Source organism: Megascapheus bottae, chromosome 4, assembly GCF_031878675.1.
Source record: "Megascapheus bottae isolate mThoBot1 chromosome 4, mThoBot2.hap1, whole genome shotgun sequence".
Lineage (NCBI taxonomy): Eukaryota > Metazoa > Chordata > Mammalia > Rodentia > Geomyidae > Megascapheus > Megascapheus bottae.
The window spans coordinates 40,971,740-40,987,034 of record NC_143512.1 but is presented as its reverse complement, the minus strand read 5'-3'; the positions used below and the strand labels follow the sequence as shown (position 1 = coordinate 40,987,034).

The window sequence follows — 15,295 nt, the reverse complement described above, 5'->3', positions numbered from 1 at the left end:
AAGCTGGTAAGTGGGAGCACAAACATCTATTGAAGAAAGGCCTTGTGTGTATGCAGTAGCCTCACTTTTAAGGCATCTGTGTATGTATCTAGAGGTTCTGCTTTCACCCAAAGCAAAGAAACGCCCTTCTAGAGGTGACCTGCCAAACTGCAAACACTGCCTGCAGCTGTTCCGTCTGAGGAAAAAGGCTGAAATGGGTGAATGGGTGGCGACAGGGACCTTTACTTTCAAACACTATATTGTATGGAGGGTTAAAAAATGTATCAACAGGGGCTGGGAGTTTGGCCTAGTGGTAGAGGGCTTGCCTAGCATGCACAAAAACCCAGGTTCCATTCCTCATTACCACATACATAGAAAAGTTGGAAGTGGTGCTGTGGCTCAATTGGTAGAGCTCAAGTCTTGAAAAAGTCCAGGAACAGTGCTCAGGCCCTGAGTTCAAGCCCCAGGATTGGGGGAAAAAAAAAAGTATCATGCCGGGAGTTTGGCCTAGTGGTAGAGTATTTGCCTAGCATGAATGAAGACCCAGGTTCGATTCCTCGGTACCACATACATAGAAAAAAGCCAGAAGTGGTGCTGAGGCTCAAGTGGTAGAGCTCTAGCCTTGCGAAAATCCAAAGACAGTGCTCAGGCCCTAAGCCCAAGCCCAAGACTGGAAAAAAAAAAAGTATCAATATATTATATACACCTATGGAAAGACAGTTCCTTGTTCCTACGTCCTGGCCACACCTATGTGTGCCCAGTGAGGAATCCCCTGTGGGCTTCTCCAGCATCTTGCAGCATGAGTCCTGAGCTGATCATCTGTTTTCCAGATTGAGGGCAGTGACTGTGAATGCAATCCTACTGGGAAGAACTTCCCTGAAAACCAAATCCTCATCAAACGCATGATGATTAAGTGTGCAGATGTGGCTAACCCATGCCGACCCTTGGACCTGTGCATTGAATGGGCCGGGAGGATCTCTGAGGAGTATTTTGCGCAGGTGCGTTGCCTCTAGAGCGGTCTCACTTTCCTTCTAGGTCATAGAACTCTGTCTGTGGTCCAGATGGGTAGGTAGTGTCTCACCACCCAGGAAGCAGCTCACCCTGCCTGGAGTGAACTCCTCCTTCCCTCAAGGGCCCAGCTAATATGCTGGCCACTGGCCAAGGTCTAGGGCAAGCCTGAGCCTTTGGAAGTAAATTGTTGAATGCTGAACTTCCACAGAAACTGGGAAATGCCTAGGTCTAAAGTGAGTGCTTCCTTGGTGCATTATGGGAATAGAGACATGAATAAGCCACATCCTGCTCAGAAGTCCCTCACAATCCAGTGGGGGATGGAAGGTATGTACAGATAGGTCCATGTTGTTATTTTTAAAGGAATGTATAAAGAAGTGTGTATGTTAAATTCCACAGGAACTAACAGATTTATTTTTCTTTTCTTTTTTTGTCAGTCATGGGGCTTGAATTCTGGACCTGGGTGCTGTCCCTCAGCTCTCCAGCTCAAGGCTACCACCCTATCCCTGAGCCACAGATTAGAGATAAGAGTCTCATGTGCTTTGAACCATGATCCTCAGATCTCAGCCTCCTGAGTAGCTAGGATTACAGGCGTGAGGCACCGCACCCAGCTGCAGATTTGTTTTTCTAGTTAAGAAGAAGGTTTACTGGAAAGTTTAACCAATATAGAAAAAGAAAAAGAGGCTCTGAGAAAACAAGGAGTTTCGAAGCAAAATTTCTAGGGACAGAGACTAGAATTTGTAGCCATATGCAATTCATTTTAACAGTGCCAATGAAAAGAGGTATGCAAGGTGAAAATCCAGCAAATGGGAGCCTGTCAGATGCCACCTGAAATATAGCCCTACTTCCAGAAAAAAAAGGATCTAAAAACTAGTGTGTGTGCAAAACAGAAGACAGCAAATAGCTCGAAGTGATTCACATGGACTGGAATATCTACTGAGACAGGAGTAATAGCTGGTGGAGGCCACAGGACTGAGAACAGCCAGCAGAGAACTCAGTGAGTTACGAGACTTTCACAGCTAGGGAGGAATCCCTGAAAATAGGAAGAAATAGGACAGGCAGTTCTGGGTTTGACAGGGAGGAAAGAAAACCAAATTACTCCTTAAACACCAGTAGATGTTTTAAGGCTACTTGATCAGCTGAGCAAGCCAAACCAAAATTTGCTAAGAGCCATTATTAGGCCTGCCAGGCCCCACATGGAGAGGACTTGAAGTCCTGCCTCTAGCACTCCCGGGGTGTGGTGGAGAGCGGGGGAGAGCCAGCCTTAAGTTCTCTGACAGAAGCTTAGAAGTTAGGCATCCTTTCCCCTAAAGGAAAAGTTACAAATGAAGCCTCTTATCGGCTTGACACACTGCCAGGAAATGGGTCTCTTACTACTCAGCTTTAGTACATTACAGCCTTGTACACATGAACCTACACATTCACGTGCTTAGCACACTGCCACACACCTTGAGAGAGCTGCAAGGCTAAATACTCAAATCTGAACTATTGTGTGTCATTCATTCAAGTAAAAAAGCGAGTTCACCTTACAACGCAGTTGATTAACTGCTAATCCTGGAGGCAACAGACAGCACAATGGCTTTCTTATTCCTCATTTTGTCACACAGATTGTCAAGACATGTACTCTACAGTGAGGATTTAATCAAAGGTGATCTCTTGAGCCACTGTAGGTATGGCTCAGATGGTACAGGGCCAGCCATGAGTGAAAAAGCAGAAAGAGTGTGTAAGGCCCTGTGTTCAAGCCCCAGTGCCAGCACGTGAACACACCAGTTGATCATTTTTATTGCTTCAGATAGGTCATTCTTTATCTTTTTTTTTTGTTTGGCCAGTCCTGGGCTTTGAACTCAGGGCCTGAGCACTGTCCTTGGACTTTCTCAAGGCTAGGGCTCTACCACTTGAGCCACAGCACCATTTCTGGTTTTTTTTTTTCTATGTATGTGGTACTGAGGAATCGAACCTGGGTCTTCGTGCATGCTAGGCAAGTACTCAACCACTAGGCTAAACTCCCAGCCCAGATAGGTCATTCTTAATGGAACTCCATAACAACTGCTAGCTTTAACTAAAAGAGTGACTGTCGCTCTTCGTATCACTTGGTGCCAGTACTCGATCCATGCTGTGGTGCCCGCCACGGCCAGCATTGCTTCTGTATCCACGGTGCGTTGACAGCAGAACCTGAACTTCTGGATCACACTGTGAAATTAATTTTGAACATTCAGTAATAAAAGCAGAATCACAGAAATGCAGCTCAGCTGTATCAGGAAGAACTGTGGAATAGCATAGAAAGAAAAACAGGCTGGAGCTATTGCTTAGCAGGAGAGGTACTGCTTGCCTTGTGTTGGTTAGACCTTGGGTTCCATCCTCAGCAACCAAAAAGATGAGAATCTGAAGACCAGCAGATAGTCATTAGAGCCCGTCCAATGTTGTGTTACTAAGGTCTGGGCCCTCCTGCATCTTTCTTTATATACAAAACCGGAAAATGACCCACATCTACAAGAGTTGTGACTGTGAAAGCTTCTTGTGTGTCCCACAGCCCAGTGTGTGCTCTTTTCTTACAGACTGACGAAGAAAAGCGACAAGGGCTACCTGTGGTCATGCCAGTGTTCGATCGCAATACCTGCAGCATCCCCAAGTCCCAGATCTCCTTCATCGACTACTTCATAACAGACATGTTTGATGCTTGGGATGGTAAGTCGGTTACTGCTTCATCACCCACAAAGATACTTAGTAACACACACTGGGTGTAAAGAAAATGAAGTATCTTTTAAAAAAAATGTTAGCTTGTTGTGGCCCGGTAGGGGTATATGTGTACAGTACTTTGTGCATCCCTGGTCCCCAGCCTAGAACCTGAATACAAAGACTCTGTGGGGCACGTCACATCAGGGAAATGGAAACCTATGCTGTAAAAGGAGGCCTAACTTGTGGCCCAGTGCTCATTTACTGGTTTTGGGACCTAACCTGCCTATGGCCAGGTTAGAAGGCATGGCTGTGTTTGTGATGTAAAGTAAGGCTACCTCTGGGATAGGCCCCAACCCTTCAGCCCTCTCCAACAGCACCTGATTCCCCTTCTTTACCTATCTCCCCCCTTCCCCCCGTCCTGCCCACCTTTGTGCTGATTGGCTCCTGCATCCTATTAGTTGAAAGTGCTTCCTCAATGAACGAGTTCCTGCCTTGATGGGTCTCCCTAATGTGGCTTATTGTCCTCCAGAGAGGGAGGGCTGGGTAGGGTCCGTCAGTCGGCCCTTTCCTTTCTCGGCTCATCCTGGACAGGGTGTGTTCTCTCTATCCCTCTTGCAGTTTGGGAGGGACCAAGGACTAAAAACCCCGACAGACTCCATGTGTAGTAACGGGATAAACATGTCTTCGCTTCTTCAAAGGCCACATTTGCAAAGTGCACATTGGTTTACATCTGTCATTACGGGCAGTGCATCTATCCCAACACAGCTTCTTTGGATAATGTCACTGACGTAACAACTTTTCAACTAATCGAGGGCCTTATTTGTAGTTCAGACACTACGAGGTCCCTGTTTGTGCTTGTTTTCCATTTGCAGCATGAGACCTAGTCCTGGGTGTCTTTTTCTTCAATTTTATTCCCAAACCTAAGAAGTGTCCTTGGGATCCAGTATGATTTAATGGATTTTTCTTGATTTTTTTATGTCCTTACAGCCTTTGCACATCTGCCAGCCCTGATGCAGCACTTGGCTGATAACTACAAACACTGGAAGACATTAGATGATCTCAAGTGCAAAAGTCTGAGGCTTCCATCTGATCCCTAAAGCTGAGCGGGAGGAGACTGACCTCTTCGAAGGACACTGTGACTCAGTAGTGTAAACAAGAGGCTCTGCTCCATACAAAAATGATAGGTGCAGGTTAAGGAGCTAATGTTTAATCTTTGACCTTAAGTCATGTAAGTCTCCAAATTTTATTTTTTAAAAGTTATGTTCCATGAAGAAAAATGTATGTTCTTTTGAATGATCACTTAGTGCCAGAAGGAATACTAGCCAGCCTCCTTGCTGGCTGTCGTCCCGTGTGCCCTCATCAAACCACCCAGCTGATGCACTGTAATGTAGCAGGACACGAACATCCAAGACCTGGTCCCTGAGAGCCTGGCCCCTGGGATAGGGATCAAGTAGCTTAGCCAGTGTGCAGCTTTTTAACCATTAAATCACCAACACTGTCTACTTGACCACTTTGCTTAACAGCATAAGTCTGAAGGACTGCCAGGAAGCACATCTGAACAGATATATCTAAGAGGAAAAAAACCTACCTGAAATGAGAACAACTAGGACCAAATTATTGATGAAGTGATTAGCATCAGAGCTTCCATGGCTAGGTGGTTCTCTTGGTTGGTGGTGTGATAGTGAAGCTAGAATGCACCTTGGCCTGGTGAGTGCTCACTCCCTCTAGAAGGGCAACAGCAGCCCGAAGCCCTCCCTCCTCTAGAAAGAGTTCACTCTGGAGAAAGCCATCTGGGATGCAGGAGGAGTGGCTTCTTGCTTGAGGAAATCCACGAGCTTCCCTTACTTGGGCTCACAGAGGCACCACAAGGCACTATCCTAAGGATTACATAAAAGCCATTTAATCTGAATGCCCTTGGAAAAGCTTTTTTTAAGGAAAAAATTTATATACATTTGCTGTTTAAGATTTTTATTAAAACAACCTAAATTTTCTGAGTCTAAGCCCATGGAGTTTGTTGTGCCATGCAGCACCTCTATGTCTATATTTGGGATGGGATGGGGATGTTTCAAGGTTCAGATATTTTTAACTTATCTATATTTGAGATCATGTCATTTGCTTTAATGATGTAAAGTTATTGCAGGATGTGTAAATATATTAGAAAATAAGCATAAGGAGAGGCAGCAAATAATATTTTAAGCTATTAATTGTATGCTAAAAGCTTCTAAAGCACAAGTGCATATTTTTATACAGCTCTTTTCACAACTTCCTGTGATCTACATAAAGTCAAACTTAATGTTTTCCTTTCATAAGCCAGCCCTTCTCTGTGTGATGGATATTAGAAATTCAGTAAACAAAGTATCTTAGTTTTACTTCTTCTGTACTCTATGTTGCAACTTTAAGAGGTATATATAGAGATGAAATTGAATCAGTAGTTGTTTTTTCTGAAAGAAAAATGTATTTTACAAAACTCAGAAGTGGGACATGGGAAGAAAAAAAAGTTGACTTATCACTACATAATGTGCCAATGTTTTTTTTCTATATTTTGTATAAAAATGGAAACATCCATGACAATTCCATGCAAAGAAATGTATCTAAATTATTTTGTTAGATAATAAGAGAACTTGTTTGGTCAGGACATCAGCCAGTTCATATTGTGATGCTCTTATGTGATTTAATGTTTTTGTGAAGTACTTGTAACTAAATCCTACAGCCATTTTTCATTCCCAACAGCTGTTTTTATTTTACCTCTTTGGCCTAAACTTTTCATAATCTCAAATTCTGGATTTAGTGTCCTTTATTTCGTGAATCACTTTATTTTTAGAACACATTAAAATGAGGATATCCAATCTTGATAAGGAGTTTCAGAAACTTGCTGAAGGCAAGGACAATATTTTTCTGACTATCTTGCTTTTTAATTCTATTGGGTAAGTAACATTTATCAGGTTTCTGATGTTTTTTATATAAAAATATTACAACTTAGTTTATGTCAAGTAAATCTCTGTTAACATCCAAGCTTAAATGTGTAGATGCTCAGTGATTTAAGACAGTGGGGTCTGAAAATACTAACACAGCTCTACAGCTCTACTATCTACCAATTGTAATCTGCACAGCAACTTTCTGAGTTGCTAACTAGCATATTCTTCCATATAACCAACTAGAAATCTAGACACTCAGCTAGTATATGACTACATGATACAAGCTATTATAATTGCCATTTAAACAAAATTATTTACAACACCTGTGTTGAGGAGCGCCATATTAGGAAAATGCCAAGTCATCTAATTAGAAGTGATGATTATTGCTACAGGCCGAAAAAAAGAAAGTTGGGTGTAAAACACTGCTACTTGAATGATCTATAGTTTCTCATTTTCATCATTGTTTTCAGTTAAGACTGTATCTTTCCAGGCAAAGAAGGACTCAGTCAGCACTCCATCAACATGAAAAATGAAAAGGGTGAACTTTCAATTATGTTTTGTGAATGTAACCAAAGATTTAAATGGAAGTATTTTTCCCCTTTCCTATGAAAGATATATTACATAGCCGTGGTTCTGGAATTGCCAAGATCTTAAGTGCTGAAAGTTACCCTAAGAAAATAGGTAAAATGCATAAGATACACACACATACATCCCTCAATCAACATTTTCTTCTTTAAAATTGAAAACTCAGCTTTTAGCTGAGCTTTAGTCTCCAAGTAAATACTGAGCAGCAACTGGGTTTTGATTACTATTAGAATCTCCTAACATACTCCATGTCTCTAACCTTAGCTTAGCTACTCATGAAAAATATGCCATTAAATCCACTACTAGAATCCATTGGTGGAAACCTAACTAACTACAATATAGTGGCAGAGAAGATTTACTAAGATACTATTTGCTTCCCAAACAAGTGTGATTTCTACCACTCCCTTTGACTAGATTACAATCACAAAATACAATCCAAAACAGGTTAGTAAATCAAACTGTTAAAAACCAACCCATGAATTACTTATGACTTGCACAACTTAAGAAGATACCTTTAATAACACATGACCTAACATAAAATCAAGGAAAGGAAAAAGGGGAAAGTCCGTTTGCAGAGGGAATTAAAAGCTTTAGGCAGTACAAAATAACCTAGCCAGATCAGAGTGCAGGTTGGCCAGGCTTAGGGAAGCACACTCATTCTCCTTCAGGAAGAGAGATGAGATAGCTGTCTGTGTAATAACTGAAACTGACCTCCATGTAATGGTTTGTGGCTGAAAGTTAATGCTGTTTCTTTTCATTTATATTCTCTTTCCTAAGGGGGAAGCATAAGCTTTCATGTATGTTCCCATTGCAAATGAAAGCAGCACTACTGACGTGAGTGTTGCCTTTCCTAGGTGGTACTCATAAGTAATCTAAGCCTTTCTCTCTCACTCTGTTTCTAAAACTGAGGAGTAATTGGCACAATAAGTAAGCTACTGCATATGAGGCCTTCATTTCCTCATATACAACATTTGATGTCCTTGGATAACTTTAAAACTTTGCCAGTCTTTGTAGATAGTTGTGAAGTTATGAAATAAGAATTTTTAAAGGCTCTTTTTATAGAGTATAGATGTATGTATAATGAACAGATAAATTTGCAGAAGAGTTTTTTGAGATAAGTTACCTTGCCTTTTCTTTAACAGGATTCAACAGTGTAAGAATAATTCTACCATTTAAATTCATCCAATTTGTATTATATAGAACATTTGTTTTTACTTTTTAACACCAAGAGTGAATATTCTGTTACAGGCTACTAAGTTGATAAAGGTGATTCAATCTCAGTGCCTACACAAGAAGTCACACAAGTCAGGTGTTCCTCAAGCAGATGGGGCAGGGACTTTGGCTTCAGTCCCTGATTTAAAAACACTGTGCCTCTTTGCTAGTAGACAGTGGTCCTTGGCACAGGAATAGTGCTGATGGTCTGGTACCAATCTGTCCACTAGTTGCTGAAGCCAGTTCATATTGGGAAAGGAATGGATCCTCATAAGATACTATGTATTGTAGTAGATAAGGATTTATAGACATCAGCACCAAATATTTTTAATGATTTAAGTCAGTTAGTTGATATCAGCCCCTACAAAATTACTGTATTTATTTTGTGGCCAACATTCAAGTTTGTTCTCACTTGACTAAAACCGAGGGACATTTGTAGAAAAAAGTATATAGCTATCACATAATGTGGTCAATTAAACAGGCTCTAAAGGAAATAAAAAGTAAATCCCATTAGAACACATGACTTTGCTGTTACCTCTGTTTCTACCACATCCAAAGGCTCAGTTCAGGCAAAGAAGCTCAGAGCAAAGCACTCACCACTTAAGATGACACAATAAATGCCACAGGTGAATGTGCCAAAACCTGAGAAGCTACTTGCTGTTACCATATAAGTGCACAAGAACTCTATTATGCAGAGTCTTACAGACAGAAAAAAAGTCACAAATTTAAAAGATAATATATTAATCCATAGTTTATATTTGAAGTTCATATACCTGTGCTGTTCATTAAACTAAACAGCAACGTATAAGTCACCATTCTCCTCTAACTTCTGAAATAATTTTAAACTGCGCAATCCAGATTCTTGCTCCCCATTTTTCCATAAAATGATGAGATGATCAGCAGAGCAAGTCACTAGTCCATGATCTTCAAAGTACAGAAACATCTGTAAGAAAATTGAGACTACTGATTACAGGAAGTTCGATACCCATACTAGATTAATGTGTATGCTTACAAACATAATTTAATGACTTACTTGAATTTACTATTATCTTTCTCTCCCTCCTTACTTCCTCCCTTTTTAATTTATTTTACTGGGGCTTTAATCTACATCTTCACTCAGGCCAGGCAAGTGCTCTGCCACTTGAGTCACAATTCTTTGTGTGTATTTGGACTTGAGAGTCACCTGCTATTGTTGCCCAGGCTGATCTCAAGCTTACAATCTTCCTGCCTCTGCCTCCTGAATGCTGGATTGTGTGCCTTACTGTGCTTGGTGAGAAATCTTTTTCTAAGTAAAAAAATGGAATATTGGGGACTGGGAGTTTGGCTTAGTGGTAAGAGTGCTTGCTTTGCATGCACATAGACCCAGGTTCAATTCCTTGGTACCACATACGTAGAAAAAGCAGGAAGTGGTGCTGAGGTTCAAGTGGTGGAGCTCTAGGCCTTGAGAAAGCCCAAGGACAGTGCTCAGGCCCTGAGCTCAAGCTCCAAGACTAACAAAAAAAAAAAAAAAAAGGGAATATTTATCCATGTGATCACATGTAAATGTATAATTCAATGGCATTAAAATGCATACATAATGTTTTAAGTCCATCATCATCTATACAGAAAACTTTTTTAGAATTCTCAATATAAACTCTTTAGTCACTAACCTTGAACAAAAAAGCTCAGAGTCATAGCCTAGGCCCTTAATTCAAGCCCAAGGACAGGCATCAAAAATTAAAGCTGGCAGGTCACACCTGTAATCCGAGCTGCTCAGGAGGCTGAGATCTGAGAATCACAGTTCAAAGCCCACCGGGGCATGAAAGTCCATGAGACTTTTATCTCCAATTAACCATCAGAAAACCAGAAGTGATGCTGTGGCTCAAAGTGGTAGAGCACTAGCCTTGAGCTGAAGAGCTCAGAGACATCACTCAGGCTCAGAGCTCAAGCCCCATGACCAACCCCCCCCCCCCCCCAAAAAAAAAAATTAAGCCGGCAGAGAGCATAGCCTAGTGGTAGAGTGCTTGCCTAGCATGCATGGAGCCCTCAGTTCAATTCCTCATTGCCATATACACTGAAAAAAACAGAAATGATGCTGTGGCTCAAGTCGAAGAGTGCTAGCCTTGAGCAAAAGTGCTCAAGAACACTGCCCAGGCTCTGAGTTTAAGCCCCAGGACTGGCGAAAACAAACAAATAAAGCCAAGCTAAGCCAAAGCATAAGTTTTTAAGTTCAAGCACTGTCACTGAAGGAGGAAAACAGATGACAGCAAGAAACAGGATGAGAGTTGTCTTCTGAAGACAGCAGAATATGGCAAGGAATAACTGACAGTAATAGAATGAAGGAAGGAGATATAAGAGCAACATTCCTCAAAAGACTGGAAAAGTAGAATTCAGTACACAGGAGAGAGACTGGGCCAGAACAATGAACATATAGTCTCAATGAGGAAATTAAGGGGACATCTCCTAAGAGAACCTTCATTTTAAGAGAATTTTACCAATAAAACCACAGATACCTTTTCAAAGTTATAAAGCTAGGTGCCAATGGCTCTCACTTGTAATCTTGCTATTCAGAAGACTTAGATCTAAGGAGTCTGATTCAAAGCCAACCCAGGCAGGTTAAGTCCATGACCTCTTTATTTCCCACTGAATCCCAGAAATGGAGCTGAGGCCCAAGTGGTAGAGTGCTCAACTTGAGCAGAAAAGCTCAGAGATAGAATCTAGGCTCTGAGTTCAAACTGCAGGCGCGCACTCTCACACACACACACACACACTTTTTTTTTACATACAAAGTTTTGATTTTTATTGGAATTTCATTAAGTATCAAACAAAATCTGCTTTCTTCAGATAAAAAATATTCTACTATGTGGTGGAGTGATGACTTCTCTAGCATGGGAAAGACCCTAGACTCTACTTCAAAAAAAAAAAAAAAAGAGGGAGGGAGAAATCTAGGAAAGGGAATGGAAAAGAAAGGAGGAAAACAGGTAACAAGTACTAGCCAAGATATAGATGTGAAAAACAAAAAATAGAGAATCATTCCATACTACTGGTGGAAAAGTGAACCCTTGTAAGCTTTTATGGAAAACAATATGGAGGTCCCTCAAAATGTCAAACATACAACTACCTTATCCTCCAACAATCTGTATATTTTTCTAAGGAATAAAATCAGGATAGCAAAAAGTTATCTGGACTCTCATATCAAGTGTAATTTCCATTTCAAGAGACAAGATATGGAATCAGAAAAAGAACACAAGGAAAGAAGAATGGAAAAAGAAATATACACATAAAAACAATGGAATATGATTAAGTGATAAAAAAGATATCCTGTAATTTGAGACAATACGGATATACCTGGAAGATAGTACTTGTACCTTACGTGCAATAAACCAAGAGAAAAATACAGACAAATGGTGATGATACTCCTACACATGAAATCTTTTAAAAAACAAATAGTCAATACATGGAAAGTGAGAGTATATTAGCAGTAGCCAAAAAAAAAGTACTTGTTGAAAGGAACAAAATCTCAAATGAAATAAAAAATTCTTGGAATTTGTGGTTAAATATATATATATATATATTCTCTCAGATGTCTCCAGATATAACTGTTAAGTCTAAATTGGTCCTTCAATGTCTTATTTTTGTCCTCATGAAATGTTCATATACAGTTAGACACACATGCTTTTTTTTTTTTTTTTTTTGCCAGTCCTGGGCTTGAGCTCAGGGCCTGAGCACTGTCCTTGGACTTTCTCAAGGCTAGAGCTCTACCACTTGAGCCTCAGCACCACTTCCGGCTTTTTTGTATGTATGTGATACCAAGGAATCGAACCCGGGTATTTGTGCATGCTAGGCAAGCACTTTAACCACTAGGCCAAACTCCCAGCCCCAACACATATGCTTTTTAAGTGCCAGCTGGAGATACAGCTCAGTGGTAGAAACTTCCATGGGTGATGCCCTGGGTTTGATCCCAGTACTGCTTAAAAAGGAAAAACAAAACAACACTTTCAAGAAAATCCCAAAGAATCTGATTTATGACAAAAATAACACTTTAAAGGTTTCCTCCACCATTTAAGAAATAATGGTCTACCACTACCTTAGAAATAAAGTTCAAGGTGGGGGAGGGGAGGGTCTCAATTAATAGAAAGCCTTCATTGAAACCCTATACCCTATACTACCAAAGAATTAATAAAGAAGTAAAAGTAAAAGTGCAAACTTTCTGCCTTACTTTAAATCATTGACAATCTGAGGCCAAACTACCTCCCCAGACTTTATGACTATTGTCTCTTCTTGGGGACCCAGTGCACCAAGCTCACACTACCCCAAACCACACACACCACAGTCACCAAGCCAAAACAAAGCTCAAAATAACTGTTATACTTGGTAAAGGAAAGCAAAGATGAGAAGACAGTGCCCACATGAGGGAGCTCATAATGACAAGACCGTATAGTAATGCTATGTAACCAACCCAACTCAAAGTTCATCCCAAGCCTCACATCTTGCACAGACTTTTATGGAATTCACTAAGAAATGTTTCTTCTTACTCCTGACTATTCATTATCTTCTATTCCTCTAGGTCTATCACAAGCTGCCTCAATGAACAGCTTGTTAGGTCTGTCTCCCTCTCTAAAGTCTATGAGGACAAGGATTGCCTTTTAAAAATATTTATTTATTTATTTCACCTGTCCTGGGGCTTGAACTCAGAGCCTGAGCACTGTCCCTGTGCTTCTTTAGCGCAAGGCTAGCACTCTACCAACTGAGCCACAGCACCACTTCTACCATTTTCTGTTTATGTGGTACCAAGGAATCAAACCCAAGGCTTCATGCGTACTAGGCAAGCACTCTACCACTAGGCCACACTCCCAGCCCTATTATTACCAGTTCTAAACACTCTTCAGCTCCACTGATCTTTTTTCTTCATCATAAGCAATAATGTCTTTAGTAAATATTGAAGTGTTTAGGTTTCCACAAGTTAAAAATTTGTTTTCTACAATTTCCAACAAATTCTCAGAAATGCATAGTGAAACTTCATGTATAGAGTTAAAAAAATAAAAGCTATTATCCATCAAAGAAAGGTAAAAACAGTGCTGTTTAGGAAAGTGCCTGAACTTAGACTCCATTAAGGTCTCATATAACCGCAAGCCTTCCTGCTCCCTCTGTTGTACTGTTGTCCCCCACACACATCCAGCACCACTCACACTGCCCTTAGTGCAGGGTGAGCAAACCCATTCTTCAGGCTCCCGCAAATTCTATCTCTGCAAGGAAGTTCTTAACTGCCTAACCCCTAATCTAAAATTAACGCATGTTCAGATCCAACAAAAACCTACATGTCCAAACAAATTTTTTTTAAACCAACTGAATGCAAAGAGCAGCAGCATGCAGAAGCAGGACTGTACGGTCCTGTACACCTACAACAAGCATACCTCCACTGAGGATGAGTGTCCGATCAGATCTCCAATGAGCTCCAGCAAACAGGAGGTAGCACTGTCTTGTTGCTTTTTAACAGGTTGGCTGGCTTGTTTGTTCACTCTTCCAAATCCCCACATATTAAAAAAGCCTGGAAAAACACAGCCATTCCAGTCATTTCCCAAACTACCATATTCTTCTCCTTACAGTAGTAACATAAGCCCCCAAAATAGAGAACACTTAAATGCAAATAGGTTCCAAATTTAATCTAGGGCTCGGCAGATGCTACCAGTTAGTACCCGAGGATCTTTAAAACATGTTGATTTTGTTTCATTTTTCTTAATTAAACAGATTTGTTTCCCCCCTTTTTATTATCCCTTCTCATCTATTGGTGAAAGTATATTAAAGGACAGAACCCAAAAAACCCAGGTACTGTTAGAAAAGTAAAAAGACAAAAACAGAATAAAGCAGTGTCTGATTTTACACTGAGTTGGGAACTAATGCATTTAAACAGAATTTTGTTTTACAAACTGTGTACCTAAAAGTTCATGAGATTATAATACAAACACAAAGAAAAGTGAATTTTTCCATAAATTCACTGTTAATGATAATGCTTCGAGGCAAATGAACACCACTTTAAAACCTATGGTCCAGGGCTGGGAGTTTGGCCTAGTGGAAGAGTGCTTGCCTAGCATGCACAAAGACCCAGGTTCGATTCCTTGTTACCACATACATAGAAAAAAAAAGCCGGAAGTGGTACTGAGGCTCAAGTGGTAATGCTCTAGCCTTGAGAAAGTCCAAGCCCAGGACTGGCAAAAAAAACAAACAAACAAAAAAAAAACTGGTTCAGATCGGTATACTAGTCACACTTGAAGACCCTCTGAATGAATAATTGCTTCAGGAGGCCATTTGCGAATTCAGATGACTAGAAAATAAAGTTTTTCCTCAAAACAATCCCAGCTGACTTGAACTAAAGAAGCAGTTCTCCACTGGAGCAACATTAAGACATGAATCCTCCATTCCAATCACCACAGCTTCCTGTAAACATCTGATAATCTCTTGGGGGCAATTCTGTATTACTCCTGTGCTTCACGTAATCATTTTTCTTTTGCCTATCATATGAGGAAAAAAAAGGGAGAGAGAGGGAGAAGAAGACAAAGAAGAGATGGGGAGGAAGGGAAGGAAGGAGGATCACAAAGGAGAGGGCAGATGTGTGTTGTGTGTATATATATATATATATATATATATACACACACACACGCTACCTTTCTGGCAAAAGACACACACCTGTTGGTACAGGTTCGGCTGTGAGCTGCTGTTTTTCTCGTAACTCCCAAATGCGTACACTGCCATCTTCTGAGCATGAGATTAACTGCCTGTCAGAACAGAAATCAGTGATACAAAGACAGAGTGCCACCATGGAAAGCCAAATGCTAACTGCAGCGAAAGAAATCACTGGAGCCCACAAAGGCTTTCATTCAGCTCCTGGCAGAAGTTGGTAACAATCACAATTGTATTATGGCTGCACAATGCAAACTCAGCAC

The 15,295-nt window shown here is 40.7% G+C and overlaps 2 protein-coding genes across 7 annotated transcripts in view; one reads left to right on the top strand and one right to left on the bottom strand.

Annotated features, from left to right (window-relative positions):
• Positions 1-6,593, top strand: part of Pde8b (phosphodiesterase 8B) — a 189,356-nt gene extending 182,763 nt beyond the window's left edge. For 2 of the 3 annotated variants that reach the window (XM_090331732.1, XM_090331731.1), the window contains exons 20-22: positions 810-977; positions 3,543-3,672; positions 4,651-6,593. In XM_090331732.1, the coding sequence (XP_090187858.1) occupies positions 810-977; positions 3,543-3,672; positions 4,651-4,760 (408 nt within the window). In that variant the 3' untranslated portion in view covers positions 4,761-6,593. The remainder of the gene's footprint in view (positions 1-809; positions 978-3,542; positions 3,673-4,650) is intronic. The other variant, XM_090331733.1, reaches the window with a different exon arrangement.
• A 2,515-nt stretch (positions 6,594-9,108) lies between these two features.
• Positions 9,109-15,295, bottom strand: part of Wdr41 (WD repeat domain 41) — a 110,034-nt gene continuing 103,847 nt past the window's right edge. For all 4 annotated transcript variants that reach the window (XM_090331723.1, XM_090331726.1, XM_090331724.1 and 1 more), the window contains 3 exons: positions 15,039-15,127; positions 13,769-13,902; positions 9,109-9,318 (listed from right to left, as the gene is read on the bottom strand). In XM_090331723.1, the coding sequence (XP_090187849.1) occupies positions 9,166-9,318; positions 13,769-13,902; positions 15,039-15,127 (376 nt within the window). In that variant the 3' untranslated portion in view covers positions 9,109-9,165. The remainder of the gene's footprint in view (positions 9,319-13,768; positions 13,903-15,038; positions 15,128-15,295) is intronic.